At 36.0% G+C, this 24,126-nt stretch overlaps 1 protein-coding gene across 3 annotated transcripts in view; it reads right to left on the bottom strand.

Moving 5' to 3' along the window:
* The window catches only part of ECHDC1 (ethylmalonyl-CoA decarboxylase 1), a 52,742-nt gene that overhangs the window by 18,295 nt on the left and 10,321 nt on the right, over positions 1 to 24,126 (bottom strand). For all 3 annotated transcript variants that reach the window (XM_010342971.3, XM_010342972.3, XM_010342973.3), the window contains exons 2-5: positions 22,445 to 22,666; positions 18,625 to 18,767; positions 8,020 to 8,072; positions 6,387 to 6,467 (exon numbers count right to left, since the gene is read on the bottom strand). In XM_010342971.3, coding sequence (XP_010341273.1) covers positions 6,387 to 6,467; positions 8,020 to 8,072; positions 18,625 to 18,767; positions 22,445 to 22,664 — 497 coding nt within the window. In that variant the 5' untranslated portion in view covers positions 22,665 to 22,666. The remainder of the gene's footprint in view (positions 1 to 6,386; positions 6,468 to 8,019; positions 8,073 to 18,624; positions 18,768 to 22,444; positions 22,667 to 24,126) is intronic.

Below are 24,126 nucleotides of genomic sequence, written 5' to 3'. Positions count from 1 at the left end.
GGAGTTCAAGACCAGCCTGGCCAAAATGGTGAAATTCCATCTCTACTAAAAATGTCAAAAGTTAGCTTGGCATGGTGGCAGGCACCTGTAATCCCAGCTACTTGGGAGGCTGAGGCAGGAGAATCACTTGAACCCAGGCGGCAGATATTGCAGTGCACTGAGACTGTGCCACTGCACTCCAGCCCGGGTGACAGTGCAAGATTCTGTCTCAAAAAAAAAACAAAAACAAAAACAAAACAAAACAAAAAAAAACAAAGTCATTCTTCACACAAATAGAAAAAAGTGATCCTAAAACTCATATGGAAACAAAGAAGACTCAGAATAGCCAAAACTATTCTCAGCAAAAATAACAGCACTAGAGGAATCACATTACCTGACTTCAAATTATGCTACAGAGCTACAGAAACCAAAATAGCATACAAATAGACAACCAGTGAGACAGAATAGAGACCCCAGAAACAAATCTACACATATACAGGCAATTTGTTTTCAACAAAGGTACCAAGAACATACACTGCAGGAAACACAGTCTCTTCAATAAATAGTGGTGAGAAAACTGGGTATTTACATGCAGAAGAATGAAATTAGACCCCTATCTATTGTCACATACAAAAATTAAATCAAAATAAAGACAAAAAAAAAAAAAAAAAACAGAAAATAAAACGCAGCACACACACACAAAGCAAAAAATAGATTAAAGACTTAAATTTAAGATCTCAAACTATGGAACTACTATAAGAAAACAACAGGGAAAATCTGAGGTACACTATACTTGGCAAAAATTTATTGAGCAATGTTCCTCAAGCCCTTTCTCATATTGCTATTAAGAACTACTTGACACTAAGTAATTTATGAAAAAAAGAGGGTGAATTAACTCATAGTTCCACCGGTTGTATGGGAAGCATGGATGGGGAGGCCTCCAGAAACTTACAATCATGGCATTAAGGCTAAGCAGAAGCAGGCACATCACATGACAGAGCAGGGGAAAAAGAGCGAAAGGAGAAATGCTACACACTTTTAAACAATCTGATCTTGTGAGAACTTACTTATCATGAGAACAGTAAGGAGGAAGTCTGCCCCCATAATTCAACGATCTCTCACCAGACTTCTCCAAAATTGAGGATTACAATTCAACATGAAATTTGGGTGGGGACACAGAGCCAAACCATATCAACAATTGAATTCATGAAGATACAGAATAAAAAGGTAATTACCAGAGTCTGGGAAGGGTAGTGTGGAGTTGGCAGAGAGGTGGGGATGGCTAATGGGTATAAAAAAAAAAAAAAAGAAAGAAAGAATAAGATCTGTTTGACAGAATTAGTCAATAATATAATTTAATTATACGTTTAAAAATAACTAAAAGAGTATGTAACACAAAGGATAAATGTTTGAGAGGATGGAAACCCCGTTTTCCATAAAGTCATTATTACATATTGCTTATCTGTAGCAAAACATCTCATGTACCCCATAAATATATACACCTACGATGTATACACAAAAGTTAAACATTTTTTTTTAAAGTTGTTTTCAACCCTTATAATTGACTTTCGAACCTCATGAAAATTTAAGGAGCTCAAGACTTCAATGGAAGAAGTAACTGCAGATGTGATGGTGAAGAGGAAGACCCAGGCATCTCAGATCAACTTCCCCTTTGACTATCACACTGCATTTCAATAGAAGAAAAGGCTGACCGACTGGTGCCTCCGGTTTCACCTTCCTGTAGGTGGCAGGCTAGGTCTTGGGAAAACTCTCCGGAAGGCACTATTTTTACTTAAAACAAGATCAAACAGAAACCTTTTCATATGTAATTACTGAATCTGTAAACTGAAACCCTTTTCATATGTGAACCTAAAATTTTTTCACCTGTAGTATCTAAAGTATAAGCCTATATAAAGGCAAAACCTCCCTTTGTTAGATGAGCTAGGTTTTGGACAAATTATACCGCAGGCTACTGGTCATAATAATAACAATAATAACAAATAACAAATAACCCTTCTTCCTCCTGCATTCGGTGTTCAAGAGATCCATTTCCTGCGGCTGCAGGAAATAAAATAGTAATAATAATAAATATAATAATATAATAATAATAACAAATAACCCCTCTTCCTCCTGCCTTCAGTGTTCAAGAGATCCGTTTACTGCGGCTGCTCTTGCTACAATGGAAGTAGCAAGACAAGTGGGAAGATTAGTAGAGCCTGAAGATGCCACCAAATTGCTACAATCTCGAGATAAAACCTGAATGGATAAGGAGTGGCTTCTTACAGATGATCAAAAAAATGTGGTTTCTTGAGATGGAATCTATTTTTGGTGAAGATGCTGTGAACACTGTTGAAATGACAGCAAAGGACTAAGAATATTACAGAAATTTATCTGATAAATCAATGCCAGAAAGAAGTTCTACTATGGGTAAAATGCTATCCAACAGCACTGCATGCTACACAGAAATCTTTTGTGAAAGGAAGAGTCAATCAGTTAACAAACTTCATTGTTGCCTTAGTTTAAGTAACTGCCACATATAGCTCAATCATCAGGAAGCACCACTCTGATCAGTCAGCAGCCATAAAAACTGAGGCAGGATCCACCACCAGATTACATCTCAGTGAAGGCTCAGATGACTGGTAGCATTTCTCAACAATAAATTATTTTTAAATTAAGATAGATGCATTGTTTTTTTTTTTTTTCAAACATAATGCTATTGCATACTTAACACACTACAATACAGTGTACACATAAGTTTTTTTTTTTTGAGAGAGTCTTGCTTTGTCACCAGGCGCTAGGCTGGAATGCAGTGGTGCGATCTCAACTCACTGCAACCTCCACCTCCCATGTTCAGGCAATTCTCTCCTGCCTCAGCCTCCTGAGTAGCTGGGACTACAGGTGCGCACCACCATACCCAGCTAATTTTTGTATTTTTAGTAGAGATGGGGTTTCACCATGTTGGCCAGGATGGTCTCAATCTCTTGATCTCATGATCCGCCCGCCTCAGCCTCCCAGAGTGCTGGGATTACAGGCTTGAGCCACCGAGACTGGCCACACATAACTTTAATATGTATGCACTGGGAAACCAAAAAATTCATGTGATTCACTTTATTGCGATATTAACTTTATAGGGGTGGTCTGGAGGAAACCAAACCAGTAATATCTCTGAGTTATACCTGTACAAAGATGGCAGATTTAAACCCAATTACTTCAATACAACACTGACTACATATACGGAGCAAACGCTCCAACTAAAAGGCAGAAATTGTCATTCTGAATGAAAAAGCAAAACCCTACTATATGTTGTCTACTACAAACTACTTTGAACAAGGCAGACAAGTTAAAAATAAAAGGACAGAAAAGGATATACCACAGAAATGTTAACTATAAGAAAACTGGGATGGCTATATTTATATCAGAAAAAAATGGATCTTGATTACATCCTGAACCAGAAAAAAAAGAATTCATATGATAACTGAAAATAATTGAATGAGGTCTATAGATTAGTTACAAATACATATCAATGTTAATTTCCCAGTTGTGTAATTGCACTGTGGCTACATATAATACTAACATTTGGGGAAACTGAATGGTATATGGGAGTTATTGGTATGATTTCTGCAAGTTTTTCCTAAGTGTGTAGTTAGTACAAATGAAAAGCTGAAAACATTTTTAAAATTCAAATTTCTGCTCTTCCAAAGATACTACTAATAAAAAAACAAGTCACAGGCTGGGAGAAGGTATTCTTTCTCCTAAGGCTGTGAATAGTATTTAGCATATTAGTCAAACAGCGTATTTGAGTAATATGAAGGAATTATATACAAAATATATAAAGAACTCCTATAGTTCAATAATAATAAACCAATTTTTTAAAGAGTCAAAGGATTTGAAACAACAAAGAAGAAGATATATCTAATGGTCAATAAACACAAGATGCTCAACACCAGTCACTGTGGAAATTCAAATCTGAAATCACAATGACTCTCACAATGGTTCCCACCCATCAAATGAGAAAATCTAAACAGCCTGACAGCACCACATGTTGGTACTCATGTGGTACAGCTGGAACTTTCTTCCATTGCCTATAAAAATAAAAATTATACAATCAACCTAGAAAATTTAAGAAACCAACTTATTTGCTTCTTGAGTTAAACATACACTTACCATATCACCCCAGCAATTCCACTCTTAGATTTTCACTCAAAAGATATGATAACATATGCCCACACAAATATTTATACATGAATGTTCACAACAGCTTTATTTAGAATAGGCCAAAATCAGAAATAGCTCATGTGCTCATTAATGCATGACACTTATTGTGCTATATAAGCATATAAAGCAATACTACTGAGCAGTAAGATGAACAAACCACTAAAAAACGCAAAAGCACTGATAAATCTCAGATACAAACTGGAATATCCACACACTAAACTACTTTCTAACATTAAAAAGGTATAAAGTATTGAAACATGGTACAACATGGATCACTCTCAATAAAATTACACTGAATTAAAGAAGGCAGACATTTAAAAGTACCTACTCTATGAATGTATTCACGTAAAATTCTTTTTTAAAAATCTACTTTTAAGTGAGAAAGTGATCAATGTTTACCCGGAACTAGAGGTGGGAACTGACTGGGAAGAGGCATACAAAAACATATAGATAGGGGTTAAAAAATGTTCTCAATCTTGATTGTGGAGGTGGTTACAGGGGTGTATATACTCATCAAAATCCATTTATACTATACTACTAAAATTGATTCATTTTATTGTATATAGTTTGTAGCTCAACCAATTTTTATTTTTATTTTATTTTGTTTTCTTTTTCTGAGGCAGAGTCTCACTCTGTCACCCAGGCTGGAGTACAATGGCATGATCTTGGCTCACTTCAAACTCCAGCTCCCAGGTTCAAAAAATCTTCCGCCTCAGCCTCCCAAGTTGTGGGACTACAGGTACATGCCACCACGCCTGGGGGATATATTTTTAGTAGAGATGGGGTTTCACCATGTTGGCCAGGCTGGTCTCAAACTCCTGATGTCAGGTGATCTGCCCGTTTCAGCCTCCCAAAATGCTGGGATTGCAGGCATGAGCCACCATGCCCGGCCTAAAAATTTTTTAAATGTACAACATGATGTTTTAAAACATCTAGAGCACTACATGCCAGCACAGAACGACTTTCTCTTCAGTGTCTGAAAGTGAGATGAAAAGTTTACTACAAGTCTTCTCTTATGTATGTTCCCATATTTTTCTTAGCCAGGATCAAGTGTATAATTAATTGTTTTAAAAATGGCAAGGCCAGGGTTAGCCCAAACGTTGGAAAACATCCCAAATGAAAAGACAGTGAGTTTCAGAGTATGCCAGAATGTTACCATATTGGCATTGGTAAGAGATAGCTGTATAAGGTAATATTAAAACTCTAAGCCACAGTATTTTGTGAATATTAATGTAAACTTTAGGTTAAACATTATGCTAAAACCTATATATTCACTGTCTTATTTAAATCTATTTATAAATATTTAAGGGAGATACTTCCATTTTATAAAGAAACTAAGATGAAGAAAGGTAAAATATTTGCTCAAAGTCAAACAGATAAAAGCGGCAAACTGGGATTCAGCCTAGGTCTACTTGATGTCAGTGCTCAGGCTCTTTACTGTTCTGCCATTTTACCTCTAATTATGCAACATATACTGCCTTTTGCATTATAAAGAGGATCCAGTGTGTGAGCCTGCACAGATAACTTACAGAGCATTGTATTGGTCTCCTTATAGCTAGCTGCATTAGTAGGGCTTGGGGATGGTACTGAGAAAGCAGTTTAAAGCATATCTAAAGCATTAGATTCTACAAAATGTCATTTCTATATTATATATACTTATCAAATACTGAAAATAATTATAGGGACTGAAGAGCTATTGGTGCCAAAGAATTTTCTCTATCTTTATTCACTAGTCTTCCCAAAAGACCCACAAAGTTGCTGTAAATCACAGCAGAAAGAAGACAAAGGGATCTCAGAAAATCTCTTTTTATTGGTGAGAAGACAGCTAAAGCAGTCTCTTTTTCTTCATTTTATTTTTCTTTTTTAAAGTTGCTTACCTTTGTTTGTGTAATTCAGAATGGATTTTAAAGTTTCATATATTCCCTTAGCTTTCCTTCCACAAGTTTTGCTAACTGGATTTGCTCTATTCAAAATCTCAAACTATGTGTTTTGTTAATTTTTTGAAATGCATAGTAATGAAGTAATCATGCAGTTATATTAAATTAAAATTATCTACTTTAATGACTGACAAAAAGAAAATATTCAGAAAATAGGTTTATCTAAGAATATGTAAAATATTGATATTAAGGCAAAAATAAATTTGAGCATGTTAACTATATTTGTGCAAGAAATTAATGCAATTTTCATCCTACCTGAAATCACATGCTGTAGTAAATTCTGCTCCTCCACCTAATGCCCAACCTTGAACCAGCGCAACACTTATTAAAGGAAGTCTGTATATTGAAGGAAAAACTGATGTTACTATTTTTAATTTCAATATTCATTTACAAATGTCATTCTTAAAAAAATTTTAAATGCAGTGGAAACAAAATTATTGCACCGTCTTCATAAAAACAAACACACAAAGAATAGGAGAAGCTTGAACCTGTACATCCTGAGAAGAAAAAGTGTAATTAATACTAAAGATACAATAGTTCACAATAAATGCCTGTAAGTTTATCAAAATACCTCCCTGAATCATTATATATTTTTAAGCTATAGCCATATTGTAACTTTCTTCCAAATAAATGGATACTTTTGTCTAATTTACAGCTCCTGGAACTTCTCAGCAGCTGGCTCTTCAGAATAATTCCATGTGATATTGCCTTTGTCCATTTTTATTGGTATCAGGTTAAAAGTTGGAAAATTAAGGCTATATCCAAAGGTTGGAAACGTGTCGCAGAAGATAGAGCTTCAAAACTGTGTTATGAAGGTTCCTTCAAAAATGTACTCATTATTGCCTGAAATAATCCATAAACTAATCCTATATGAAGGCAAAATTTTCCAGTAAAAATAAATCTTTTACCTTTCCTGTTTGCAAAGACCCACTTTGCAGGGGTGTGTGATACAAAGTAAATCAAAAATGTTTTGCAAGTATGGAATTTTTGTAGACTCTAACCTACAATGCAAAGACGTAGGTCTAAAGTAACTGAAAATTTCCTAATATACACTGCTCCCAAGTAGAAAGGTTTATTTAAAAAATAATAATATTTCAGATTTATCTAAGAAAAAGTCAAATGCACTAGGAAATGGGTGGTGAACAGGGGTTAAGACAATGAAGACAGTATTTTAGAATAGTAATGTTATGATTCTATTACTCTCTCTAGAATCTCAGATACAATGAGTCCCAAAAATACAGTGGTGTCCAATTAATAACCTTGCTTAAATAAGAACTTCCTTAGTTCTCATAATTTTAAATGTGTTCACATTCAGAATATGAAATTAGAAAGCTAATCAGCCAAAACATGTCACAGTTTGTAATCTCAAACATACCTTGATAGGCCAAGAAGAACTTTTCTTCTTTGCTTCTTTATCTAGGTGCAAAGTGAATTCATCTTTCTTAGAAAGCTATAAAAACTTTCCAATCCATAGTTCTTTTTCTCCTCTCCTCTGGATACAGACCACTTCACTACAGATTCTACTAATTTGGATTATTAGGTAAACTTTATGTGTCATCTCTTGATCAGTATGCTCTAATATCAGTATTTAACTTTCCCAGTATCTCTTCCTGAATATAGCTAGTAATATAAGCTCTTTAGAGAAAGAGAGTATGTCTTAAATTCTTCTTAACTTTCATTTCTCTTATTTTAAAAATATATATGTATATACTTCATTAACATGTAATTAAACGATTATTCTCTATGGCACACACAAAAAATAGTGAATCATTAAAATAAATGTAATTTGAAAATCAGCTATTATTTCTTAACTAGTACAAATAATGGAATAGTAAAAAGCTGCTTTTGGTCTTTCAGAAATCACATTTTAAAAAGAAGGATGCATTACCTCATAAATCTTGTTAAGGTGTTTTGCATGAACATGCATAGGGCCATTCCATCCTTTAAATAAAAATAAGCAGAAACACAAAGGTATAATGTAAATATATTACATTAAAATTGTTTTAAATTAAGATTTTAGAAAGTAATGAAGCCAAAAATATATCTTTTTTAAACAATGGTGTTTCCATTTAAAACTCTTTGATACTGTCTGAAATACAAATAATGTTGTATTTGACTCTGTTGATATCCTAATGCTTCTTGAGCCCAGTCTTGCATGAGGTATTAGCAGAGACCTAGGGATAACAGATAGATTGGCTGGGCGCAGTGGCTCACGCCTGTAATCCTAGCATTTTGGGAGGCCGAGGTAGGTGGATAACCTGAGGTCAGGAGCTCAAGACCAGCCTGGCCATCGTGGTGAAACCCCATCTTGGAAAAAAAAAAAGAGACAGATCACATACCCTAGAACAGTATGGAGTTCTACTCAGGGTAATGTCAGGAGGAAAGACATAAGATACACCCATCTGTTATCCTTAAGAAAAGAAACATATAAAAGAAGGAGGGAAAGAAGGGAAAAGTTATGTTAAACTTTGATTTTTAAAAAACATTTCTGCCGGGCTCGGTGGCTCAAGCCTGTAATCCCAGCACTTTGGGAGGCCGAGGCGGGTGGATCACGAGGTCAAGAGATCGAGACCATCCTGGTCAACATGGTGAAACCCCGTCTCTACTAAAAACACAAAAAATTAGCTGGGCATGGTGGCGCGTGCCTGTAATCCCAGCTACTCAGGAGGCTGAGGCAGGAGAATTGCCTGAACCCAGGAGGCGGAGGTTGTGGTGAGCCGAGATCGCGCCATTGCACTCCAGCCTGGGTAACAAGAGCGAAACTCCTTCTCCAAAAAAAAAAAAAAAAAAAAAAAAAAAAAAAAAAAAAACATTTCTAAGGCTTTATCTTGGTATTGCCACAACTTACAATTTTCTTAAACAAATCTCTTAAGAGTAGTCCAAACTCACTGCCTCTTCTTTTTTAGTTCGTATATTTTCTTCAATCCAGTGTAATCTGGCCCTCAGCCTTATCCCAAAAAAACTCTCCTCAAAAGCTTTTAATAGTTGGGCATGGTGGCTCACGCCTGTAATCCCAGCACTTTGGGAGGCTGAGGCAGACCAATCACCTGAGGTTCAGAGTTTGAGACCAGCCTGACCAATATGGTGAAACCCTATCTCTATTAATAAATAAATAAATAAATAAATAAATAGCTTTTAATAATCTCTTGTCAAATTAAATGACTTTTCCTTATTCATCTCTTCTCTTTCCATAACACATATTCCTTTCTTCAATCAGTTTCTTCATTCTTTTGTTCGCTCTCACTTTCTAGCAACATTTTACACTACTGATTCTCTTATTTTGTTTGTTCATTTCCAGTCTTCTTCCTTGACTCTTCTCATCCAACTAATCCCCTAAATGCATGTGGTTTCAAAAATCCAATCCATGATTTTCTCTACTTATCATTTCTTTTTTTTGAAAGTGCTAATATCTACTAGACATTTTCCCATTCTGCTAGCACCTCAAACTCAGCATGGCAAAACCAACTAAAAGTAAAAGAATTGAGTTTGAATCCTAGTGCTGCCACTTAATAACAACATGAACTTGAGCAAGTCATGACTATGTAATTCAGTTTCCCCATCCATAAAAATTTTTTTTTTAAGTCTGTGCTATTTGACTTAAAGGATGTTTAGAAAGATGAAAATATACCTAGACACTCCGTAAAAGATTGCATAAATTAAGAGGTCTGTGTTACTGGAAAAAGTTAGTGTAAGACTTCGGAGCTAGTGGTCAAGAAGGCTCAGAATTTTCATACTATGTTTGACTTTCTCATTTCACATTCAATTAGTTACCAAGTACTTCCCCTCAGATCTTCCTTAAAAATATTTCAAATAGCCAGGCGCGGTGGCTCAAGCCTGTAATCCCAGCACTTTGGGAGGCCGAGGCGGGTGGATCACGAGGTCGAGAGATCGAGACCATCCTGGTCAACATGGTGAAACCCCGTATCTACTAAAAATACAAAAAACCAGCTGGGCGTGGTAGCGCGTGCCTGTAATCCCAGCTACTTAGGAGGCTGAGGCAGAAGAATTGCCTGAGCCCAGGAGGCGGAGGTTGCGGTGAGCCGAGATCACGCCATTGCACTCCAGCCTGGGTAACAAGAGTGAAACTCCGTCTCAAATTTAAAAAAAAAAAATTTCAAATATTAATCCTTTCTTTTTATATTTTTGCTGCTGCTGCATTAGTTCAAACCTGTGTTACTCAAGCCATGATTAAGATGTAAGATGGCTTTGCTTCTTCTCACCCAAAAACTGACTAATCGGACCCCGCACTGATTAACTTCTAAGATCAGCAAGATTGGGTACGTTCAAGGTGGTATGGGCGGAGACAACAGCTTTGCTTCCTGACTGATTTCTATATTTAATTTCTTTTTCATTTTAAATATAATCTTCCATCCTGCTACCGAATAAACCTTCCTGTAGGATGATGATAGAATAAAGTCTAAATTTCTTGGCAAGACCACCTGATCCCAAACTATCTTATCAACTTTATTGACTACCGTACCCCTCATCCAAGCACCCTAATTTCACCACACAAACTATTTGCCATTCCTCTAACACCTTACACTATTGTGGCTCCTGTGTCTTTGCTTTTGTCATTCCTACTAGTTGAAATAGGCTGTCCTTCTCTCTATCTATTTCAAGGAATGCCCAGATCATATAATATTTTTCCATCAAGATTTTCTAAATCTCACAATAACAATTTTCTTTTGTGTTTCCATAGTATTTTTATTTTTATGCCTTAATTATAGTACTTATAAATTGTTTTGTATGAATATGTGTTTAGATGCATTATCAGACTCATCATCTCTACAAGGTGCAGACTACAGTACATAATATGTTCTCACAATTTTACCAGAGATACAGAAATATAACAACTATCAAAATATATATAAAGTGCTTGAACAAACTGAGAAGAGTGTCAAAGAAGAAATTATTCATTTTTTATTGGTATGGGGTTAGTTAAGAAGGCTTTATAGACGAGAAGGGCAGGTAGCATTTGCTAGGTCTAGACGGTAAGTCTCAAGATGGTGACAGTATGCCTTCTCCTGCCTCAGACCCTAGTAAAATGTTTGGCATGTAGCAGGGGTTTGTTGAACTTAACAAAATTAGATGAATTTTAGATGGAGAACTATGTTTATTTATAAAAACAAATGCAGTCAAAAAAAGGTAAAAGACAATGTGGGAGGAATTTCCTAATCCACAGCTGTTATCAGGAAGATCAGTGTATCTTACAAAGTGATGACAAAATTAACACCGGCACAGGGAGCTAAAAAGCTTTCAAAATGAACTGGTTTATCCTCTGCTAAAACCTTTCCAATAAAGCTTGTTCTATTACCTATATCAAGTAATTTTAATATGTCTATTTTATCTTGCTAGATTTAGATTACTTAAAATTCCAATGAAGTATCTAGAATTAGTAGACATAAAGGTAAAACAAATATTAGCCTGTGTACTAAGATAATTTTCATTCAAAAGAAAAAAGGCACACTAAACGTGTCTATTAGAAGCCATATGAAATAAATGGTTAGGAGCGCAGATTCTAAAGCCAATCTGACTAGGTTTGAATCTGGGCTGTAGCACTTTCTAATTAGTTTGACTTTGTCAAACCTGCTTAAACCTCTCTGTCCTACAGTCTCTTATCTGCAAATTATGCTAACAGTGGTACCTATTTTATAATGGAGTTAATTAAGTTATGGCACAAAATGAGGTTAGAACAGTGTCTAACATATAGTAAGAAAATAAATGTTACCTACCATTATTATTAATATTACTAATACCAGCAATAGATAATGAGTATGTTTTGGTTTTACGTGTATCATTAAACAGAAGTTTAAGCAGTTTTGGCCAACATGCCCTAGAGATAAGAAAGATTTAATTAAATTCTTCCCCCAAAGCTATTAAACCCACAACGGTTAAATGCTCTGTCTTCTCACTGGGTTGAAGAAAGAAAATAAGCCAGTAACAGATATTGTGATAGAATAAGCTATGGGTGAAGAACCAATAAAAAGCTAGACCTTCTCTAAGGTAGGAAAGCTGGAAGCTGAGAAGTACTAAAAGAAGGTTTGGAAGCTGCTGCAGACAGTGATATCTTCATGCTATCTGGATGATACCTAAGATCCAACCCTATTCCTCCAGCTCTTTCTTGTAAAACAGGATAAGAAGGACAATGCTCAATCAAAATGCCAAAAGGAATGATTAACATCACATGTACTCTAAGTCATATTTAGAGTGGCTTAGCCTGTAGAAGTATCTTATTTAGAATCATAAATAATCCTCTTTCTTAAGTGCTTGTTGTATGGATTTGTTAATTTCCTCAAAATACATAGAAGGATTTAGAGAAAATTAAAAATAACTTGTCTATTAACAAGGCAATTCTCTAAACCCTTCCATATACATACAGATGGAATATTGCTCTGTCTCCCAGGCTGAAGTTTGGTGGCATGATCTTAGCTCACTGCAACCTCTGCCTCCTGGGTTCAAGTGATTCTCCTACCTCAGCCTCCCAAGTATCTGGGATTACAGGCACACATCATCACGTCCAACTAATTTTTGTATTTTTAGTTTCACCATGTTGGGCCAGGCTGGTCTCAAACTCTTGACCTCAGGTGATCTGCCCACCTCGGCCTCCCAAAGTGCTGGAATTACAGGTTTAAGCCACCATGCTCAGCTACTTGTCTATAAATTAGTCAGGCTATGGAACTGTACAATAGTAGTGGCAAATACAAATAAGTTATACAAGAACGTTGGGGTCACTGTAGAAATTTAAGCAACAGAGATCTAAAGAATAACAGGTTGGTAGAAAAGTAACAAGGCAAGTTAAGGGACAAAAGAGGATATAATCTTCAAGGTAGATTAAGAGCAGAAAGGTTTCTATGTGCCAGACTTTTCCTTGAGGCATTATACCCATCCATTACAAAGTAGGCAGGTTTTTGTTTCCCCAATTCTGAAGCTTATAACTGCACCTTGATTACTTACTCCCTCTGAAAAGAAACTTCTTGTAGCCTACATAACATCTGTGGCATCAAATCCAAGTCTTCAATATTTAAACATTTTTTGTTCTATTTTATTCCTTTGTCTTTCCCATAACTTTTTAGCAGTATTAATCTTTGTTTTATCCTAGTGGATCTCCTGGCCTCTACCTTCTCAACCAAGAGTTAACTGCCTAATAGGGAGAGTTGGAGCTCTTTTCCTGCACAATAATAAAGCATACCAAGCTGCAACCAACTTCTTATGGGGTCAGTTACACTTAAAAGAAAAAAACAGTAGAATAATAGGTAACAAATATAATAAAATGTTGATAGGGCTGATGCTCTTATGAGTACATGAGGGTTTCACTGCATTAGTCTTTTTGCTTTTACCTATATTTGGTAATTTACATTAATAAAAGCTTTTTAAATCTTTGAAAAATAAGTAGCAAAAACATCAAAATAATTATCTTTTATGATAAGAAAAGCCATTTAATAATCACTTTCAAGTATTTTATTATAATTAGAAGAGAATATAATCTAATGGCAAAAATTATCGTGTATTTCAGTAATCTCATCATCCTCAGAAAGCAAAGTCACCAAATAAGTAGATGCTAGTGATGCATCTGTAACAACAGAGTATTTGGATAAAAAAGAGCCTCATTGACAAACTGTTTACAACGTAAAGTCATGGTAAGTTTCAGAATGTTTTGGTCATGAGGGGTAGATGCATTTATATGCTGCAGCTACAACTCATATACAGTATACATATGAGCCTCCAAAGTCCTGAGGACATTTTAAATTTCAGCTTTACACATATTTATAGTCCCTTCTCAAGTATATAGGAATACAGTTTATAGGAAACATAGAAATATCAAGAACTTTACATAACCTATTTCTAGTTCTTCTTAAATTTAAAATCATCATGTGATAAAACACACCCCATACTTTATAAGTATTGTTACATTTCTTAAAATAATCCATAAAGATAATATTCAAAGTGCTTATTTTTATGCTATGTATTTCTTATACTATGACTTCAGAGATTTATTCATAAAAGTTTAATAAAGAATTCATCTACCCTATAAAATGTTTTAAATAGCTGGGCATCAAGCTGGGTCTGGCGGCTCATGCCTGTAATCCTAGTACTTTTGGAGGTCAAGGCAGGTGGATCACCTGAGGTCAGGAGTTCAACATGGTGAAACCTCGTCTCTACTAAGAATACAAAAATTAGCCAGGTATGGTGGCAGGTACCTGTAATCCCAGCTACTCAGGAAGCTGAGGCAGGAGAATTGCTTGAACCCAGGAGGCAGAGGTTGCAGTGAGTGGAGATCATGCCACTGCACTCCAGCATGGGCTACAGAGCCACACTCCGTATCAAAACAAACAAAGAAAAAATAGCCAGGCACAGTGGTTCCCACCTGTAACCCCGGCACTTTGGGAGGCAGAGATGGGCTGATCATTTGAAGTCAGAAGTTCAAGACCAGCCTGTCCAACATGATGAAACCCTGTCTCTACTAAAAATACAAAAATTAGCTGGGCATGGTGGCCTGAGCCTGTAATCCCAGCTACTTGGGAGGCTGAGGCAGGAAAACCACTTGAACCCAAGAGGCAGAGGTTACAGTGAACTGAGATTGCTGCCACTGAACTCCAGCCTGGGTGACAGAGGGAGACTCTGTCTCAATAAAATAAAATAAATGTTTTAAATAAAATAAAATTCCAATCTGAGTTCTAAGCATACTCACTGTAAAGCAGATTCACAATTTTCTATTTCCTTGATGAAACTGGCAGATGTACATAGCAACAAGTGACGAACACTTGCAGTAATATTTAAAGGATTCAGTCACACTACCCTACTCCTCAGCTGTCAATTAAGATTAACGTCAGGCACTGAAGAGAACAGATTGCTTGGAGAATGTAGGTACTACAAAGAATTAACTTTACTAAGTGATTTCTTATTTGAAGATGAATAAAAACTCTCTCCATGTTTTCCTACATGACTTATGCCAGATCAATGATGTATATATAAAACAATTAGCATGTTTCCACTTCCATCTTTAAATATTTAGAAAAATAATCCTGGCCACATGATCTAAAGAGACAGAAACGGCCTTCTAACTGGAAGAAAATAATAAAGTAAAATAACATTCATCCTATCCAACTTATATCAAACCCACAACAGGCTATTGTCTCGTTCTGTCTTTAACAGTGTCTTTCATGAACTAAGGTGTACAGTGATACAACCATTCTGCGGGTCAAGATGGCCAGAGGCAGACCTATGTTATTTCTAGTTAAATAATTATAAGCTTGCTTTGCTTATTGTACACTTAAGTTTACACCCGAACTAAGCTATATCAAATATTGGTGCAGTAAAATAGAAATCAAGCGGCAACAGGAGGCCTAAGGTAAAGACCATCTGAGAGCACTGTAAAACGGTGGAACACCATGGAGCGGCTGCAAAGCAGGAAATACTGCTTTGGTCCCAGGAATGCCTTCTCAACATAGAGTTTGCATGAGAGTCTCATAAAGAGGGCTTAGGTAATCTCTGAGAAGGGAGGAGACCTCTGCTCACAAGATCCAGGAGGATCTTTGCAGATGGGAGCTTGCAAGGGGGAAAAGCCTTGCAGGGCAGAGGTTACCAGAATGCCACAGGCTCTGCCTAGGTTCTCAGAATACGGAGTAATCTTGATTGCTCTGTGTCTGCAATGCTCAGGAGATAAAAACTTGCTGGTGCCTAGTCCGCTAAACTTCTGATACAAATGCACCTTGGTGTTCCATGTTTGCGTAAGAATCATGTCCGCTACTGAATACTGCAGACCACACCTCTCCCCCTTGGCTATCTTGCCCACATTAGGTTCAAGGCCTCTCCCAATAGTTTTCAAGTCCTACCCTGTTCATCCCTCCCTGCTCCCCCACCCCTCAATTAACAAGTGTATATACCTAATAAAAGCACGTGGAGCCCAGAGCTCAGGGCCAAGCAGTTCACCCCACGAGATAGTGCATTGGACCCCTGGACCCATGCTGTGAACTTCTACTCTTGTGTCTTTGTCTTGATCTCCTTTTCTCACTCCCTCATAACTGCAGGGCCACAGCGCACCCATGCACATGGTTGGGCTGGGTCCAACACATTGGAGAGATGAAAAATACATGTATATATAGGTTGAGCATCCCCACCATGAAAATGTGAAATCTAAATGCTCCAAAATCTAAAACTTTGTGAGTGCTGACATGACACCATAAGTGGAAAAAAAGGCAGAGGTTGCAGTGAGCAGAGATCCACGTCACTGCACTCCAGCCTGGTGACAGAGTGAGACTCTATCTCAAAAAATAAAATAAAATAAAATAGAAATAAATAATGTATCTAAAATAAATATCCAGGAGCTCATATTGATATAAATAAATAACTGAATAAATAAGTATGTGAATAAATGAGGGAGAAAACCCAAATCCCCCTTACATAAGAATAATGGACATATATGTCCACCCTCCAGGAGACGAAACTTACTTTCCCTTCCCCTTTGAGTGTAGACTAAACTTAGTGACTTGCTTCCAAGGAGTAGAGTATGGAAAGCAAATTTAAAGTAGAGCAACCAGGCAAACACTATCTTGGCCAGGTGACCAAGGTTAACATCATTAGTGATAAATCATCTTGACAGCATATATTCCCTTGATATGATGTGACGAAAATAGAAGCTTACCTCTAGTCTTTCTGTCAGAATCCCATAACCCCAGTGTAATATGAGAAAAACACCACGCAAATTCCATTTGAAGGATATTCTACAGAATATCTGACCAGTACTCTTCAAAACTGCTAAGGTCATGAAAAACAAGGTAAGTCTGAGAAACTGTCACAGACAAGAAGAATCTGAAACATTACAGCTAAATGTGCTGTAGGATCCCAGATGGGATCCTACAGCAGAGAAGGGGCAACAGTAGAAAAACTACTAAAACATGAATAAAGTGTGGAGTTTTGTTTTTTTTTAACCACTTTGTTGAATTATGATTAACATGTAAAAAGCTGTACATGTTTAATGTATACAACTTGATGAGGTTGTGGCTAAGTATACACCCACTAAACCATTACCACCAAGGCCCTAGACATATCTGCAACTTCTCAAAGTTTCCTCCCACCCCTTTATTATCATTATTAATTTTGTGTGTATGTGTAACATAAACGCTTAAGATTGATCCCTGCCCATCCCCACCACCAAACCCCCTTCTAGTCTTGGCTTCTGTGAGTTTCACCATTTTTTTTTTTTTTTTTTTTTTGAGAGATGGTCTCACTCTGTCACCCAGGCTGGAGTGCAGTGACACCACCATGGTTCAATGAAGCTTTAAGCTCCTGGAATCAAGCAATTGTCACACCTCAACCTCCCAAGTAGCTGGGACTACAGGCATATGCCACCACATTCAGCTAATTTTTTAATTTTTTTGTAGAGACAAGGACTGGTTATGTTGCCCAGGCTAGTCTTGGACTCCTGGCCTCAAGCAATCCTGCCATCTCAGCTTACCAAAGCATTCATATTATAGGTGTGAGCCACCCATGCTAGGCAGAGTTTCACTATTTTAGATTCCATATATAAGTGAAATCATATAGTAGTTTCATTAATAACAAAGTATCAACGCTGGTTAATATGGTTTGGCTCTGTGTTCCTCAACCAAATCTCATGTCAAATTGTAATTCCCAGTGTTGAAGGAGGGGCCTGGTGGGAAGTGACTGAATCATGGCAGTGGATTTCCCCCTTGCTGTTCTTGCGACAGTGAATGTGTTCTCATGAGACCCTGTTGTTTAAAAGTGTGTGGTAGCTCCCCTGGCTCTCTGGCTTCACCATGGTAAGATGTGCTTACTTCCCCTTTGCCTTCCACCATAATAGTAAGTCTCCTGAGGCCTCCCACCATGTTTCCTGTACAGTGTGCAGAACAGAGTCAATTAAACCTCTTTTCTTCATAAATTACCCAGTCTCAGGTAGATGTTTACAGCAGTGTGAGAACAGACTATTACATTGGTTCATTAGTAGCAACAAATCTATGTACCATAGGAATATAAGATGTTAACAAAAGGAGAAACTGGATGCACAGTGTATAAGAACTCTGAATTGCATTTGCAGCTTTTCTATAAATTTAAAATTATTCTAAAATTTAAAAATCTTTTTTTAAAAAAAATCAATACACCTTAAAAATAAAGAGACAATAGTGAGGCATTGGAAGGGAAGGGAGTAACATTAACAGCAAGAGAGAGAGAGAATCCCATCCTCCAAAATATCAAACACAACTGAGAGTGCCCTGCTAAACTAGAAAAAATACTTTTAAACCTTTTAACAAGAGCCTTTTGCAGATACCCTATTAGTAAAAAATTAGAATCATTTGCTTCTATCATACTGTTCCTCCTGTAATTCTACCAAAAACAAAACAAATGAATCAAAAAATCCCTAAAATCCTTTGAAAGTTATTAAAGTCATCATAAAAAACCATAAGGAAAATATAAATGTCTCAGCCATAAATGTATAATAAACAAGTAGAATCTAAAGCATAATTCATAGAACACTTGCCTCTGGAGTTGCTAGTGCTTTCACAGCATTCAGATCAGATCCTGAACAGAAATTATTTTTTGCCCCACGGACAATGAGGCCTTTCCCCTCTGTCCAATTTTCCAATTCAATTACTTTTTCCAGAAGTTGTAGCATCATAACACCTGCCAGAGATGGGAGAGCATATGAAGGAGCATATGAAGCATATGAAGGCGACTGGAAAAATAGAAATTATTTATAAATCATTAGGTGTCAAGCGTATTCTTAGGTCCTATATTTTATAAATATTTACTGAATGTCTATCAAATGCCTATTGTGCTAGGAGTATGGAGTATACAGAAGAGGTATATACGGCAGGCCCTGCATTGTAAATTTAAATTTGTGATGTGTCTATCTCTCTATCTATCTTAAGAAATGACACAAATATATGATTAGGAAGAAGAATAAGAATGTACTAGCCCAGGCATGGTAGTTCATGCCTATACCCAGAGTTTTGGGAGGCTGAGGCAGGAGGATCACGAGGTCAGGAGATTGAGGCCATCCTGAACAACATGGTAAAACTCTGCCTCTACTACAAATACAAAAGTTAGTTGGGTGTGATGGCATATGTCTGTAATCCCAGCCTCTTGGGAGGCTGAGGCAGGAGAATTGCTTGAACCGGGAGTTGGAGGTTGTGGTAAGCCAAGATCACACCACTGCATTCCAGCCTGTAGACAGACTTTTGTCAAAAAAAACAAAAAGAATATAGCATGCTGTCCTAAGAATAAGAAAATGATGATACAGTAATAAGAAAAAATTATTTCTTAGGGTAAAGATAAAACATAGACCTTACTTTTCAGCAATACATCTCAGTCAGTAAAGCTTTATGGGTATAACATAACTATGAGATCTTATGATATACTGGACATATGGTATACAGAACAAAGTGTGATTCCTATGCTACTGACATCAGAATTAATATAATAAGGTATTAGTTCGGTAATGAGTAATAAATACCATCTTGTTCCATGGTTGACAAATTGTCCTCTAAGGAGCTTGAGGCATAACTAAGGAAGTTCTTCACAGGTCTACCAACCATTGATTCCATGACTTATAGATTGTTACCTTAGTATCATCCAAATTCTATTGCAGCTTCTTTATAACAGACAAATTTAAAATAGAAACAGCTGGGACTGGCATTTTAAGATCTAATCAATAACTTTTAGATATGCTTATCTTTGGTGATCTTCCAAGTTCATAAAATTCATTGTTTTCAACATGACTAATTTTTTTTTTTCTGCCTAGGAAATGCTTTAGAAGCTAATGTATAAAGATCATAATAGTGGGCTAAAACTGGCAAAAAAATTTGTAACACAAGTACACTTCTTTGGAATATAAATCCCACAATATCAAGAACTATTATTTTCTTTGCCACTTACTAAAGTAACGAGGAATGAGGTGGTTTCACAATAAATGTTATATTAATGGTATTAACTCACAAATGACTAATTTATGCTTTCTAATGGCTAATTATGACATACAGTCATGTACCAACAATGTATCACATATAACATGGTAGTTCCCTAAGATTATAATGGAGCTAAAAAATTCCTATTACCTAATCAGTAACAATCATAGCCATTGTAATGTGGTACAATGCATTATTCACATTTGTATTACAGTTGCCTATAGTATTCAGAAAGTAATGCACTAAATAGTTTTGTAGCCTAGTAGCAGCAAGCTATATCATATGGTACAGGTATGTAATAGTTTATACTATCTAAGTGTAAGTACACTGTACAATGTTCAGACAATGACAAAATCACCTAACATATTTCTTAGAATGTATCCCCATCACAAAGCAACAAATGACTGAATTTAAAACTGTAACCCTTTCCAAGGATGTCCTAGATGCTTTAGAAATATCATTCTTGCTCTCAAGTGATTTATGGTCTAGTAAGGGAAAAGAATAAACCCACACTTTTAGTAAAAAAATCAATCTGTATAGGTTAATATGAACCTTTAATCATTCGTAATATTTAAGCTTCTAAAAAACAATGCTGGCCTTTTTTTAAAAAAAAACCTTCCTTATGGTGCTGATTTTTCTTTGAACCTTTCTTAAGATGCTGAAATGCTGGCCATGAGAATAAGAAAAATTCATACCAGTAGTTACTGTTAAAATAATCTTTTTGACTTTGTAAAATAAATCTCAAAAGATGGAAGAGATCTTAAAGAGTATCTAACTGAATTTTTAAACAAGGGCCTAAGTGCTCATTCATCCTTTCCCAATCCAGCTTCACTAAATACCATTACCCAAATCAAAACAGGTTTGCTATTATTAGTTTTATATATGATGCATTAAAATAATACTTGATTCTGATTGAATAAAAAATTATTTGTAACTTTTCAGAAACAAATCATCCCTATTGATCTAATTTAACCCTCTAGAGAAACTTTACCCTTCAATTTCTATTTTTCCTACACTAACATGAAATTGGTTTTTATTCTCTAAATCAACTGAACATATGGAGCTACAAAGTCTAATAAGGTAGCTGTATGTATTGAACACTTGATATGTGGCCAGTCCAAATTGAGACATGTAGTTAAGTATAAAATAAATACCAGATTAATACACTTAGTATGAAAAGAAAAAGAAAAATACCTCATAATTGCTTATACTAGTGACACATTGAAAAAAATATTTTGGATATACTGAGTTAAAAGTGAATTGTTAAAAATAATTTTACCTGTTTTTTCATTTTTTAAAACTCTGGCTACTAGAATACTTAAAATTGCACATGTGGCTCACATTTGTTTTTGCATTATGCTTTCATTGGTCAGCAGTGGTATATAGAGAAATATCTCTGCATTCTGGTAAATGGAGAGTAAAGTCATCTTGGGTTTAAAGACTCACCACTGGTAATTTACAAAGTTTACAGACTATTCAATTATGTCTATAGTATGATTATATGTAAAGCAGACACATGAAAATTTTATAAGATTTTTCTAAGCCCCAAATTTCAAATGCTACTAGATAATCATGAAGTGCATGATTAAAAAGGAGAGATTACTAAAATCAACTTGAAAATGCGAGTGGTTTGCCTTCGTGTTCCGGGTGAATAAAAAACATAAAAGAAAAATTTTTTTAAATCAAAAAAACACACACAAAAAAAAAAGAAAAGAAAAATTGGGTGGTGAGTATTCAGCAAAGCTACTCATTAGCTCTTGTATAACATAGTGGTAGCATAATTCAAATCTGAGCCTCAGCAAAAATCACAAATTACCACCTGTCCTGCATCTTCAGTTCCCTGTGTTGACTAACAAATAAAAGGCACTCACCAGTATCTAAGAGTTAGGGAGGAGTCCACAGCTAGACAAGTGCTGTGTTTCTTCTGTCAACAATGGAATTAAAAGGTTAAAAACTAACAATGATTTTATCTAAATTCACAGAAAAAAATTAGCCTAAATAATTCTTTTCATTCACAGGCTTTTCCCTTTAATTTCAGGAACTCTTTGAAATGTCCTTCTCCTTATTCCCTACTAGCATAAGCTGAAAACAAATGAAGTTATTAAAAAGTTAATGAATTTCAATGGAAAATATAATCAAGATTTAGGTTTCCTTTTTATCAACATCTGTATTAATGAGTTTTCTGAAAACTTTCAAATATCCATAATTATTAAAAAATTATTTAAAGTGTTTCTAGTTCATATTATAGAGTTGTTTCTTTTATTGTTATTTTTCTCATGTTCTACCAAAAGTACCAGGACTTTAAAACATACTGTCACCAGAGCAAGGATAAAAAACTTGAGATAACAGGTTAGATTTAGCATGATTCTTTAGGAATGAAAAGATTCTTAATACCTGAGAAGGCATTCATTTTACTTGGATTGTTCAGAGTAAGAATACCAATGCCACTGTCTTCCTTCTGAAGGTCAACAGTTCCACCAGGAAACTGCTGAAGTTTTTTTTTCACTTCTTCCTCATAAAATCCATGGGATGTATTATAAAGTGACAATCCTGTTTGATGTAGCAATTTTGTCCTTACAGACAGAGGCGATGTCTTCAAAAGACTTGTTGCCATTTCTGGAAAAGAGAAATAAGTATGCAATAGCACAGATGAATAGGCACTCACTTTTCTAATATTATGTGTTAATAGGCTGTAGTAATGGACACTTCAGGTGAATTGTGAATACTTCCCTATTTCTTTCCTTTTCTTTTTGTTTTTTTTTGAGACGTAGTTTCACCCCGTTGCCCGGGCTGGAGTACAGTGGGGCAAATTCGGCTCACTGCAACCTCTGCCTCCCGGCTTCAAATGATTCTCGTACCTCAGCCTCCCAATTAGCTGGGATTACAGAGGCCCGTCACCACACATAGTTAGTTTTTGTATTTTTAGCATAGGCGAGGTTTCACCATGTTGGCCAGGCTGGTCTCAAACTCCTGACTACAAATGATCCACCCACCTCGGCCTCCCAAAGTGATAGGATTATAGATGTAAGCCGTGGCACCTGGCCGCTTCCCCATTTTTAAAAGCACTGTTTCAGGAAATAATCAGTATGAAATTCCTTACATTTTTCCCTCCTTCTCAAACCAAATAATTCACAAAGCATATCATTTCAGTATGTACCAGTGAGAGACAATAGAATAATTACAGTATAGTTAACCCTGCTCCAATACAATAGGAAGGCTTAGAAAAAATACTGCTCTGTATTTTGCACCATCTCCTGCCTCCAAGTAGTATTTTGTCTCAGATTCGTCTTTATTCTTCAACCCTTAACTTTTTCAAAATCTAAAAGTAACTATAGTCCACGTATCCCCTTGGAAACAGCCTCTATGCAGAAATACTACAAGAACAATCCCACTCTCTTAACAGAAATTTTATTCTTGGCATTATTCTTACCTTCTGCAAAGCCTTCAGGCAAAAAGCTGGAAAGGGTCCTAAGAAAAATGGGACAGGATATAGGAACATGTGTGTGGTTACTGTGTTCCCCAAAGTTCTCTGTCACTCTTCTCTTACTTTATACCTCCTGAGTAATCTCATCTCTGCCCATAAGCTTTTCTTGCCCTATATAAACATTCTTGTTGATTCAATGAATTTTCACAAGGTGAATACATACTAGTAAATGGCACCCAAATCAAGAAACAGAACATAACCTAAACCTCACAAGGTCCTATGTGTCACCTTTCAAAATCCCTCCGGTAAGGGTAACTTTTTGATTTCTAATACACGAGATTACTTTTGAACTTTATATAAATTGAATACTATATATTTTGTGTCTGGTTTCAATTTTAACATCCATTAGTGTTATATGTAATCAGAGTCTAAATAGTCCATTATTCTCATTGCTGTACTCTATTTGTGAAACCAAAATACTTGAGACAGGACTCAACCAATTCAGAAAGTTTATTTTGCTGAGGTTAAGGACATGCCCAAGACACAGACTCAAGAGGTCCTAATGACACGTGCCCAAGGTGGTCAGGATATGACTTGCTTTTATACACTTTAGGGAGACATGAGACATCAATAAGTATGTGTTTAGATGTAC

The sequence above is a fragment of the Saimiri boliviensis genome, chromosome 4 (assembly GCF_048565385.1).
Source record: "Saimiri boliviensis isolate mSaiBol1 chromosome 4, mSaiBol1.pri, whole genome shotgun sequence".
In the NCBI taxonomy this organism is placed as follows: domain Eukaryota; kingdom Metazoa; phylum Chordata; class Mammalia; order Primates; family Cebidae; genus Saimiri; species Saimiri boliviensis.
Note: the sequence above shows the minus strand (reverse complement) of the source record. Positions and strands in the feature narration are given on the sequence as shown.